Raw genomic sequence first — 12,798 nt, 5'->3', positions numbered from 1 at the left:
CTTTGCAAAACTGGCTAAATGCGAGTTTCATCAAAACCAGCTCACATTTTTAGGATACGTAATCTCCCACCAAGGTCTTCGCATGGACCCTGTCAAAGTCCAAGCCGTTCTCGATTGGACTCCCCCCACCAACCGCAAACAAGTACAACAGTTTCTGGGGTTTGCGAACTTTTATCGAGGGTTCATCCCTAACTTCGCCCAAGTGGCCCTACCCATCACTGATCTCCTAAAAACCAAAGGGAAAGCAAACGCGGCTACCTCACCCTCCGCAAAAATCCTGTGGACTGATCAATGCCAAGCCGCGTTTGTAGCCCTCAAACGCCTCTTCACATCCGAACCCGTACTACAGCACCCGGACCCAAACCAAATGTTTATTGTGCAAGTCGATGCCTCCGATGTAGCTATGGGAGGGGCCCTCCTCCAGAAAGGTCCGGATGGTCTCCTTCACCCTTGCGCGTACTTTTCGAGAAAATTTGCGCACGCACAATTGAACTGGCCCATTTGGGAGAAAGAGGCAGCGGCCGTTCACCATGCATTGACTCTATGGAGACAATTCTTAGAAGGGTCCAAAATCCCCTTCGAGGTTTGGACCGATCACAAGAATCTAGCTGCCCTCACGGGGTCCCATAAACTATCAGCGAAACAACAACGTTGGGCGGAATTCTTCGCTCAGTTTCGTTTCGTCCTAAAGCATGTTCCTGGGAAACAAAACGTTCTCGCAGATGCCCTCTCCCGGTTGCCGCAATACCCGATAAAACTTGAGAGGCCAACCGACTCTCTGTTCACCCCTACGCAAAGGGGAGCCCTTCCTGTACTGGCCGTACAAACTCGATCTCAGCAACAGCACCCCAGATCCAGCTCCCCAGCTCCTCCAACCCGATCAGCTACCCAGCCGCCCCCACAACACCAACGAACCGATTCCACCCCTCCAACCCCACCGGCTGCCCTGCCGCCTGCAATCTGCGCACCACCGCACGTAAGCACTACCCCCATAACAGTTCCTAAGACCACTGTAGCGGGGGAGGGGGTACCCGCCAAGGTTCCCATCCCCGAATCCTTGTTGAATACCCTTCGGGACCACTGCCTTTTAGAACGATCTAATCACTCCCTACCCCCTGGTGTAATAGAACAGGGGGGCTCTTGGTACAAAGACTCAAAATTATATGTACCCAAAGCACTCCGAAAAGACGTTTTGCACTTAGCTCATGGAGTAAAAACAGCTGGACACTTTGGATTCCTAAAGACTCTCCACTTATTGCGCAGACAATTTTGGTGGGGGGGAATGCGGTCCGATGTTGATTCTTTTATTCGCAGCTGTCCTGTTTGCGCCACAATGAAACGATCACAGGGCAAACCCCCAGGTCTACTGCAACCTCTGGAAATACCCAACAGACCATGGGAAGTGATTGCTATGGACTTTATGACTGATCTCCCTCTCAGCGGGGGAAAAACTGTCTTATGGGTTGTTACTGATTTGTTTTCCAAACAAATCCATTTAGTCCCATGCGCAGGGATCCCCTCTGCTCAAAAATTGGCCCGCCTCTTCGTGACACATATCTTCAGGTTACATTCGTTTCCGCGCAAAATAATCTGTGACCGCGGCAGTGGTTTTGTTTCTAAGTTTTGGAAAGCATTTCTCAAGTTGGTGGGGATAGAACAGGGATTGTCTACTGCATACCATCCTCAAACAGATGGTCAAACTGAACGTGTTAATGCTGTACTTGAATGTTATTTACGCTGTTATGTCAACTACCACCAAGATAACTGGGTGGAACTATTACCTTTTGCAGAATATGCCTACAATAATGCTGTACATCAATCTACAGGTTTTAGCCCATTCTATGCAGTGTATGGACAGGATTTTAGTCCTGTTACTCCCGGAAATAATGGGGAGGGGGAGGGAGACCCTGACGTTGCCTCCTGGGCACACACCCTCCGTACCACCTGGCCCTGGCTCGTTAGCAATCTCGATCGAGCCAAGCGCAAATACAAAGCACAAGCCGACAAACATCGTTCCCCCGGGGGTGACCTGCGAGTGGGTAAAATGGTCTACCTTTCCACTAAAAATCTACGTTCCACCCGTCCGTGCCCTAAGCTCAATGCTAAATTCATTGGCCCATTCCCCATCACACGGATCATCAATCCTGTCACAGTGGAGCTAGCTCTCCCCAAAACCCTGAGGCGTGTGCATCCCGTTTTCCACATTAGCCTCCTGAAGCCCCATACTGCTTCTCCACAATGGCATCCCGATCCGCCTCCCGAACAGCCCATTATGGTGGGGGGGGAGGAGCACTTCGAGGTCTCCAAAATCCTTGACTCTCGTATTCACCATGGAAACCTACAGTACTTAGTCCGTTGGAAACACTTCCCCCCTGCCTACGACGAATGGGTTCGCGCACGAGATGTCTCCGCCCCCAAACTCGTCAATACCTTTCACACTGCCTACCCGGCAAGACCAGCCCCCTTACAGACTGGGAGGGGGCCTTAAGGGGAGCAGGATGCCAGGCTGCTATCTCGGTTTCAGTATTGTTTCTGTGTCTGTGCTGTACTGTCTAGCCTCAAGGTCGACCACACATACCAAGGCCTGGGAATGCTACTCCTGGGAAAGTGTACTCTGTTTATGCGTTGCTGATGCTTTGTAATCTCCCGCCATTTACTGCTTTATATTATCGTTCAGCTAGTGAGACTCTCATAGCTGCCATAGTTCCCTGTATGCACTGTATTGCCTTTTTGACCAGTAAAAGCCATCTGCTTGGATTCTATATGACTCTGTGGTGATTTCTGGTTCGAAGGGTCAGGAGCTTACATATTTGGCTCTGTTGACTAATGAGTTTGCCGCCCCCTGACATAGTCCAAACCTCTGTCCAGAACCGCTTCTCTGAAGGAGACAAAAACCACAACAACCCTTAATGCAGGGTCCAGGAAGACAAGGAGCTTTGTGGGTGGGCAGAGACTCCAAGGTCTGGCACACTGAGATGCTCAGAGGGAAGCTAATGGGCAGAGACACCAGTCAAAGCAGATGAGAAAGAAATCCCAAGGGGGAGAAGAGACACAAGAGTCAGATGCTGGAGGAAAAGCTAGGCGGAGAAGGAAAAAAAGAAGTGGCTAGTGGAAAGAGATGGTCAAAAATGCTCACACATCAAGCAGAACAGATGCAATGGGAAGAAAAGCATGCTGGGAAAGCCAAGAAGCCAGCTGAGAGTGAGGAGAACTGAAGGACACAGGTCCAAGCAGAAAACAGAACAATCAGGATCTGACGTAATGGTGGGTAGTGGGCCTAAAAAGAACCCTAACTGAGCCACCTTGGTAGCTCTGACTGGGCAGAAAGGAAGGAATACAAACCTTTGGAAGACATCAAAAGGAGCCTAGACGACCAAACTCGGTAAGAAGTGCTTTTTTGGGGGTGGGGAGCGGTGAGAATCTGGTTTCAACAGGCCAGTCCAACCTCTCCTTGCAGGCCTTCAGTATAAAATGTAGTCACCAAGACAGTGAGTTGCAGGAAACACCCCACAAGCTAACTCATTAGGCCAAATTAAATTACCGTGGCTCCTTCAACACAGACATTTGAAAATTCACCCTGTGTATGACTGTCTCTTTTTTATTTACCATGGCAGGTTTGCTAGGAACAAGAGAAGAGCTAGACAGAAACCAGCCAAGCACAGTCTGCTGAAGATGAGGAAAATATGAGTCACTTGGATGCCTGCCCCCATCAAAGTTTGCTTGGCTCAGAGCATGAAACTGGAAGAAATGGAGGAGCATACAGAGCGTGGAAGAATGCATCTGGGGACAGAACAGTGAATAAAGACTTCAGGTTACTAGGAGTAACTCCACATACTGGCACACCAGTGAAACACAATTTCAGTCTCTCTGTCTTGTCAATCTGTTTCTCCAAATTCAAGTGGCATAGATGCCATTAATAATCATGCTCTGAACATTCCTGTTTCCATTTCTAAGCAGGCTGGAACCTGGACAATAACTGGGCAGGCAACCACCCAGCGACATCATGGGTGCCTCGAAGGAAGTGCTGAATACAAACAGATCAACCAAGAACGTCCCATCACCACAGTGCCAAACAGACAGCAGCCTGCATCATCTTCTGCCACTATTAGTGAACATTTTAATATTTCAAAGGTTATCTCCAATAATCAAAATATCCCATTTGGTGCTACAAAGTGCATGGAAGGAAGGCAGGCAGGCAGGCAGACAGACAGAAAGGCAGACAGAAAACACACCCCACAGGCCATTGTTTTGGACTTTCCAGAGTAGCATTCCTTCCAGCACATAACCTGCTGCACCCACCGCCCACACAAGGCAGAGGTTTCACTGTTTGGCACATCCACAGCAACGCCTTCTGTCTTGACCTTGAGATCAGTAGCAAACAAGTTCCAGCAAACTCAGAGCCAGCAACAGCCCGGCCCTCAGCAGTTCCAAAGAAAAGGGGAGGACTTCCGGTTCCCCCTTTCGATTTCACTCTCCCTTTGGCCTCAGGTACAAACGCTCCAGCGCAAACACATTTGCCTACCTTTTTGGCTGCACACTGAAACCCTGTCTGCTTGTCCTCGACTTTGTACACCTCTCCAAAAGATCCCATGCCAAGCAAACCGTGGCACTTGGACCAGTGAACCTCTTCACGGTACTCATAGTCCACTGCTTTGAGTTTCTGGTGGGAAAAGAAAAACAAGATTTGAAACAAGCACAAAGCAAAAGAAGCTTCGGAGCGGAGTGTCATCAGTATGCTGACGACATTCAGCCCAGACCTTCTCTAGAGGGGCTTCTAGAAGCAGGGCTCTCTCCATCTGGGTGCTGAGGTCCAATGGATGAGCAGGAACATGCCACGACAGAAGCCACACAAGATAAAGGTGATGCCAGTAGGAAATGCAGGAGTCAATTGGGATGGGGGATGGATTTATGCAACTTTATTGGAAGGGATGCCCTGACCTGGATGGCCCAGGCTAGCCTGATCTCTTCAGATCTCAGAAGCTAAGCAGGGTCAGGCCTGGTTAGTATTTGGATGGGAGACCACCGGTGAATACCAGGGTTGCTGTGCAGAGGAAGGCACTGGCAAACCACCTCTGTTAGTCTCTTGCCATGAAAACTCCCAAAAGGGGTTGCCATAAGTCGGCTGCGACTTGACGGCACTTTACACACACACTGGGGGAAACTATTCCTATCCAGCTGAGTGAAGAGCTTAAGGGTGCTCCTGGACAGCCTTGCTTTTGAAACAACAGATCAGAGTGGTTGCTGCGAGTTTTCCTCCATTGGGTATGTAAGTTACTTCCCCTTTCACACTCTGATCTTGCTACATTAATCCAGGCAACGGTAACCTCTAAACTGGAGTACACACTTAATGTGGGGCTTCCCTTGAAGGTATAAAATCAGCTTTGGGGGTGGGGGGAAGAAAAGGTCCCATTATAGGGGTTTTTATACATGAAATCTAAGCACATATCATCTGCTGATATACACTAGAACAGGGGTCCTCAATATGGTGCCCATGGCACCCACAAACACCTTTCCTGGCGCCCACCAAGTGTTTTCAGAAAGCGGGCAAGACCTAGCAAGGCTTCTGATTGGTTGTGCAGATTTTTTAAAATGTTGCTTTGGCAGAAGTTTCCACCAAAGCACAAGGATCTGCACTGTGTGAAAGAAGGTAAGCTATGGCAGCCATTTTGTGGATGGCTCCACCTCTTCTGGCAGCCATTTTGTGGCTGCACCCATCACACTGTCCCAAAACCCCACAGTTGCCCACAAGCTCAAAAAGGCTGGGGACCCCTGGGATAGAAACCACTTAGTCCCATCTCCCGCCTCCAAAGGCAGATCCACCATGGGCCACCCCCCGACACTCTTTTTCCATCTTGCAAATTTCAATTTTCATTTAACTCCTGTGACACAGGAGGCAGCTTTTTGAAGGCTGGCTTCAAAAGGCTCTGGCCTCCGAACAGTAAAAAGGTGATCATGTTTCAGCTGTTCAAGAGGATACAGCTTACTGTTGCTGCACTATTTATATACCCAAGAGCACCGTCCTTCTCCTTTCCCCACTAAGTGTAAAAAAGGTGCAAATGGTTGTGCGGCCCCACCCTCAGCAGGTCATTTGCCAAGAGTGGCTTCCTCTTGCATGGATATTTGCTCTACTGCAGGGGTGGGGAGCCTTTTTCCTGCTAAGGGCCATTTGCGCATTTACAACATTATTCGGGGGCCATAACCAGGTGTAGATCTCCGGCGGGGGGGGAGAGACTACGGTTTCCAGGTCTCCAGCCACCACCTTGAGGTTGGCAACCCCAGGGAAGACCACACAGAGAAGGCCTGGAGGGCGCCCCTGCTCCCTCGTCCTCCCCCCTTCCAGGCGGGAGGGCAGCCAGCGGTAGGCCTGAGCAAATGAGGCGCCAGGAGGCAGCCAATCCACAGGGAAGGAAGGGAGGAAGGAAAGAAAACAGAGAAAGAGGAAAAGGGAGGGAGGGGAAAAGAGGGAGAAAGGGAGAAAGAAATGGAGGGAGGGGGAGAAAGAAAGAAAAGGATGGAGGGAGAGAGACAAAGACAGAAAAAGAGGGAGAGAAAGGAGAGTGACAGAAAAAGAAGAAAAGCCTTCCCCCCCCACACACACACACCTGTGCAAGCCGGCCCCAAGCGACCAGGCCCCAACCTCCACGCCTCCCCCCCACACACACCCGGCCCCAGAGCTCCCGAGGGCCGCAGAAAATGTCCTCGGGGGCCGCATACGGCCCCCGGGCCTGAGGTTCCCCATCCCTGCTCTACTGTTTTGGATAAAAAAGCTGACCGGCCTATACTGATTCGTGCTACTGTAATCTCTCAAGCCTAGACTACTGTAACACACTCTGCAGGTGGCTGCCCCTGAAAACAATCCAAAGACAGTGATTGGAGTAAAATGCGGTAGCACATCTGTTGACTGGAGTTAGCCAGAGCTAAGACCACTGCATTGGCTGCCAATAAGGTGCTGGGTTCAACTCAAGGCACCAGTGTTTACCTCTAAAGCCCTTTTTGACCTAGGACTTGGAGAACCTCCTCTTCCCATATGAACCCGTGTGGCTTCTCCACCTTTCCAGTCAGAGTCTGCTAGCTCTCCCCTCACACTGGCGGTTAAGACTGGCCTCCGCTTGTTCACAGTCTCTCTCTATTGCAGCTCCTTCATTACGCCACAGCCTCCCGGAAGACATTAGAATGGCTTCTGCTTTGCCGTGTTTCCAGGAATTATGCAAGGCTGTTTTCAAGATGACCTTTTCTATAACTGGCTAAGTTCTCAAAGGAGATTTTGTCCTTCTGTTACTGCTTATGTGTATTAGTTAACTGACTGGTTTTCATTTTTCTAAGCACCCCTGGGTCCATATGGAAAAACTGTGTGTGGGGGGGGGGCATAAAAACAGTATAATCACATAAACATAGCTCTTACTTGGCTTCTGGAGAAAAAGTAGGCAAGAAAAAGCAAAAAACAAAAAACCCCACCAAACAGTTGTGTTATAGTAACATTCACATGTGAATGAACCATACAAGAACTGAGGTCTGTTTCTTGATAAAAGAGCACTTATTTTGCCTCTCTCTGCAGCAGTTAAGACAAGCGAAGAGCTTCATAAAATAAAGGAGAGAATACAGACATATTGTGTACAACAGCTCTTCTTCGACTACACCCACTGGAGGCTGAACACAAAGGAAGTAGCATGTATGAATCTGCCGGCCCCCTCCCAACACATACACCTTGTCTGATGAAATCTAGCACATAAAAAAAAGAACACCAGATTTTGCTTAAACATACCAGATGCTTTTGTATTTGAGGTTTTTGGGTGGTGGTCGTTTACTTTCTAGCCAGGGAAGGAGCCACACGCGCAAGCGGCACTGCTTGTCTGAACTGCTGTTGTTCAAGAAAGTTGCACTAAGTAATACAAGTGAGTTTGAAGTAACCATGTAAAACTGGCCCCAGGGAATTTACAGGTGTATGTCTCTACTTTCCATACCGAGCTGCGTAACTTGCTCCAAGGAGTACATAGTTGGCAGCACTAGTACCTGGTTCCAGAAACTCACCTCTATAAGCAGCACACCTTCATTCCCATCTATCTCCTTGGAACCTGATCCACCTCCTTTCCAAGTCTTGGCCAAGCCAGCCAAGTTTCTCGGCTCTCCATGAATGACGCTCTCCTTCAACGCGTCCACCAGGAATTCCTCTACAGACAGCTTGTCTGAATTGGCTTTTGAGGACTGCCAGTTGCATTTGGAGCTCTGCTCCAAGCTCAGACAAGACAGGTGACGCTCACTGTCGGCACGCAAAAGGTCATCAAAGAGATATGTCCCCAGAGGGCCAAGTCTCAAGGCAGGAAGCCAGTCACCACGGTCACGAAAAGATGGGGGCAACTTGCCATAACTCAAGCCCAGGGTCTCTGTCAGACGGACTAAATTGTCCTGAGCGTGGCACTTCCAGACGTGGTCCAGGCACTGAGCGGGGCTGATCAGCTTGTACAGTTCTAGCTTGCCACGTTCCTTCAGCAAGTGCTGCTTGCCAGGAGGGAGGACGTGGCTGGGCTTCTCAGAAGGGTCGCGGTCACAGGCCAAATCCTTGCATGACTCCGAACGCCACGAACTGCTGCTGAAGAAGGTGCCCAGCTGGGAGTCATCCTCCTAAGAGAAAAGGGAAAGAGGTTGCCGAGCAGAAAACTCTTCCTCAAAACACAACCCCACTGACAGGGATGGAGAAAGTCCCCCCACCCCCAAAAAATTTAAGCCAGCTGTGCACTAGACTGAATGCGCATTACTACTTCCCAAGTGCCAGATGCCCCCCCTTTTTTAAGGAAATCAGCAAAGCAGATCCCCAAGACTTCTCTAACCCTACCCTTGATCTCATGAAAATTTACACCCAAGTAAGTGTGTCTGAGACTTGCTGCCAGCCATTGGACAAGCACACAATGAAGAAGGCAGCTGAAAAAAACCAGGTTGGAGAATTTCTGCAGACAGAGTGGATGATTTTCACCAGCTGCTTCTTTCCACAACAGGCTTCCAATTCCTCACCCCCCAAGTTGTTTCAGGGAGCCCTACCCCATCTCCCAAGAGCAGTATTTGGTGCCACAGTGTGGGGGGGAAGCGAGCAAGTCATGCTTTGCAGATAGAAATCCCTTCCATCCATGGAAAGGACCGCTTATCCGAGCCACCGCCTGCTCTGTTGATGCGTCTAACGCCCATATACCTCATCATACTGAGCCATGGAAACATCCAGGGCTGGCAAAAGACCCCAGGGCAGTAGTGGGGGTGCAGGGAGCCGTTGCGTTGCCTGCAACCATTCAGGGCCAAATTAGACATTACGAATTTTCACCCCCATCCCCGCATGGTTTTGTTGACCAAAAATGGACCCAGGAAGGTGCTCTTTGCCTCATGGGTGAGGTGGGGGGGGGGGCACATATACAGCAGGGTTACAGTGCAACCCCTAAAAGGAAAACCAGACACACACACCCCCGGGCCATTTCAGCTCAGCAAAAAAACATGGGGAGGGAGGAATGGCGCCCCTCCTGCCCCCATGTTGTGATCCTGATCTGCACATTGGGAAAATTAGTTCCTAGCTGCTGATGTGACAATCTGAAAGTCGGGTCGGGGAGCCCAGACTCAATCTGTTAAAACTGTAATGTCAAGCTTGGCCCAAAGACGAGAGAATCTGTATTCTAGACTTAAGACATATAGGAAGCAACAAGGACACCACACCTGCACTGGGACAGGCACGCAGCTCTCTTGCTCTGGAGTTCTTGGATTCTGAGTCGGGGCAGCGGGTGTCAAAAGGCGGGCCTTTTTCTTCTTCCGATTCTTCCGTGCTTTGCCACGATGCATGGCCCTCCGATAGGCTGGAGCCATTTTCCCCTCCGTTGCATGGGCCACATTGTTAGGGATCTGATCGAGACTGCAAGATCGGCTGACAAAGAAGAGTTTACTCAGGTATTTAATCTTAAAAGGCCCAACAACAACAAAAGAGCATCCCCTCTGCAGCTGAACTTAAACTACAAGGCAGAATATACCAGAACAGCATCACTGAAAAACAAAATCACAGGAAAAGGAAGCTTAGGGGCTGAAAATTAATCTAAATTCCATTTTATAAAGTCCATAACAGGCTGGAGCCAAAGGTTTCGTTCTGATAACGGCAGAGCCTTCCTTTCAGCTCCACTGTCATGTCTACAAAAGAGGCTGAAGTCTTTCCCCATTCTTTGTTGCCAGCCATGTCATCACTTCTCTTTGTGAGACCTGATTGAAAGGGATCAATTCATAAAGGAAGCCCCACAGTAAACATCAGGGTTGACAAGCACAGGTGGGGGAGAAACACTTTATGAAACAGAACTGGAAACAAAGCCCTATATTTTTATATTTTACTGTTGGAACTCAGGTACAAAATGAATGGGTAGAAGGACTCTATAGAGCGGCTTCTTGGAGTCAAGGTATGTTTTCCACTCCAGACCATGACCTTGAATTCCCCCCCCCCCCATCTTTTTCTTCCTTTCCATCAATCAGAACCACCATTTTGAAAAGCCCTACCCTCAGGGTATTCTTCCCACATTAACTTGCCTGGGAAGCGTGGAGGCCTCTAGCACACCTTTAGAGGCCCTTCCCAGACCTTGCAGCTGCCACATGCCCTGCCACAGCACAGCTCCACACTCCCTTGTGATGGCAGCAGAGGAACAGTGTGACAGCACACCCCAGTACAGAGCCAGCTTCAAGCAGAGGGAACCTGCCTGCTGGAACCCCAAGAGGAAGAATCTAAGGGCTCCAGGCTACCTGTTGACCCTCCTTTTGTCCATGCCACGGAGTGGGGCGGCTACAGAACCCAGGCAGCCTGGGCTACAGCCAACTGCCCCTCATGGTGCCCCGGGAGGTCTTCAACCAGAGCTACAGACCTTTTAAGACCAGATCAATTAGCCTCCCTAGTCCTGAGACCTAGGAGGGAGCAGGCCAGAAAAGCCAGGCCCCATGCCTGCCTCTGTGTGCATACAAAGCTACAAAAGAGGCATAACTGAAATGTGGGAACCTCCTGAAACAATCCGCCGGATAGCCCAGACCTGCTTGTTACCTGTATCGTTTACAAGCAATAAAAGGCCTCCCGGAAAAAGTGGGGCTGAACTCTTGGCTGTTCTCACCTACAGGAAAGAAAACAATATGGGAACAGAGTAAGAAAGTAATAACACCACCATGTAATCACACCACGTCATCACACAAATTATTGTCACTACTAAAAAAAACCAGGATTGGACTCCTAAGAGACCCCCCCCACACACACACACACACAAAAAGACCTGCAAGTATTCTGCAAACAAAACAAACTCAAACCACAGTTTTAATGAAATAATGAAAATGAGGAACCAGAATGAATGTAAACAAAGCATTCCATAACTGGAATTTAATCATAGTGAGTGATTAAAATGTGGAATTCACTGCCAGAGAACGTAGTGATGGCTACAAGCATAGACAGCTTTAAAACGGGATTAGAAAGATTCTTGGAGGACGCGTCTATCAGCTGCTACCAGCCATGGTGACTAAAGGGAACCTTCAAATTCAGAGGCAGCAAACCTCTTGAATACAAGTGCTAGGAGGCAGCTTCAGGGGAAGGCCTGGTTGCTCACTGTGTGAGACAAGATGCCAGACCAGATGGACCACTGGTCCGATCCAGCAGGGCCTTTCTTCTGTTCTTATGAATGTGGAGTAAGCTTATTTTCAAACTGCTGTAGCAGGTGTTGTCAGGACTCTTGTCTTATTGTAAATCTCAAAGGCTACCAATGTACTGCACAACAAACACTTGAAGATGTTATGTTCATCAGTGAAAAAAGATTATATAGAATCCAGAGAATTATCAAATGGTTCTGCATGCTCGGGAGGGGGGCAGGGTCGGACTCATTTCCTCCTGAACAGCACACTCACCCAAACTATGTGGCAGGCTGCTTCACCTGAATCTGAGAGCATTTTAAAAGCCATTTGCAACCTGCAGACAGGAGCACAATACAGAGCTGTCACAGTTCTCAGGTATGCCTAAAGGCAACTCTGGTTGCACCATTCAGTGCATTTACTCTATGTGCTTGGGGCTTCTCAACTACACAGAGGGAGGAACAGCCAAGGTGGTGAGGAGGATGGGGTGAAAGGCAATAGCATTCATGGGGCAGTTGGTCTACTGAACTAATTTATCCAGCGTGCTTTCCCTTCAGTTTGGCCAACAGCTGTGCTACGGGACCCCAACTCCTCTGGCAAACTTCTGAAGTGAGAAAACCAGCTCTGTTCCTTTGCCGTTCTAAAAAGAGACTGGTTTTAATGCCACTCAGCTGCCATTCCATGCTTACACTCTGCTTGGGCAATGATGGAGACTGAGGCCAAGCTTCCTTCCCCGCTGTCTTCCTTGGCTGTTCCTTTGGCAATCACATCACTCAAGATCTTCCATGGCCCCTGGAGCACTTTCTTCTCCAGGCTGTCGACTTTGCAAACGCTGCTCTTTTTCTTGATCACTGTCTCCTGAGGCCCTTGACCCATGGCCAGCTCCTTCGGGTGCCCAACGGTTGGGGCTGGAGCACTTTGGCATGTGATCCCCATCACCGCCATTTCCTAGCTTCACGAAGGCACTGGAAGACATGAAAAGAAACATTAGAACGGGCCCTTCGGCTCAACATCCTTCCAGACAAAGGGAAGGCAGACAACCAGTGTGGTGTAGTGGTTAGAGTGTTGACCTACTATAAAGGGGATCTGAGTTCAAATCTCCACATTGCCCTGAAGTTTTCTGGGTTACCCTGGGTCAGTCACTCTCTCTCTCAGCCCAACCTACCTCGTAGGTTTATTGCAAAGATA

At 49.4% G+C, this 12,798-nt stretch overlaps 1 protein-coding gene across 1 annotated transcript in view; it reads right to left on the bottom strand.

The window, feature by feature from the left end:
• The window catches only part of MAP3K14 (mitogen-activated protein kinase kinase kinase 14), a 34,361-nt gene extending 21,806 nt beyond the window's left edge, over positions 1–12,555 (bottom strand). Inside the window, exons 1-5 of the mRNA XM_056864712.1 lie at positions 12,300–12,555; positions 11,042–11,108; positions 9,691–9,895; positions 8,029–8,619; positions 4,523–4,660 (exon numbers count right to left, since the gene is read on the bottom strand). Of these exons, the coding sequence (XP_056720690.1) occupies positions 4,523–4,660; positions 8,029–8,619; positions 9,691–9,895; positions 11,042–11,108; positions 12,300–12,555 (1,257 nt within the window). The remainder of the gene's footprint in view (positions 1–4,522; positions 4,661–8,028; positions 8,620–9,690; positions 9,896–11,041; positions 11,109–12,299) is intronic.
• Between the last annotated feature and the right edge of the window lie 243 nt (positions 12,556–12,798).

The sequence above is a fragment of the Euleptes europaea genome, chromosome 18 (genome assembly GCF_029931775.1).
Source record: "Euleptes europaea isolate rEulEur1 chromosome 18, rEulEur1.hap1, whole genome shotgun sequence".
Classification (NCBI taxonomy): Eukaryota; Metazoa; Chordata; class Lepidosauria; order Squamata; family Sphaerodactylidae; genus Euleptes; species Euleptes europaea.
The sequence above is the reverse complement of the archived record's forward strand: the minus strand, read 5'-3'. Positions and strand labels throughout refer to the sequence as shown.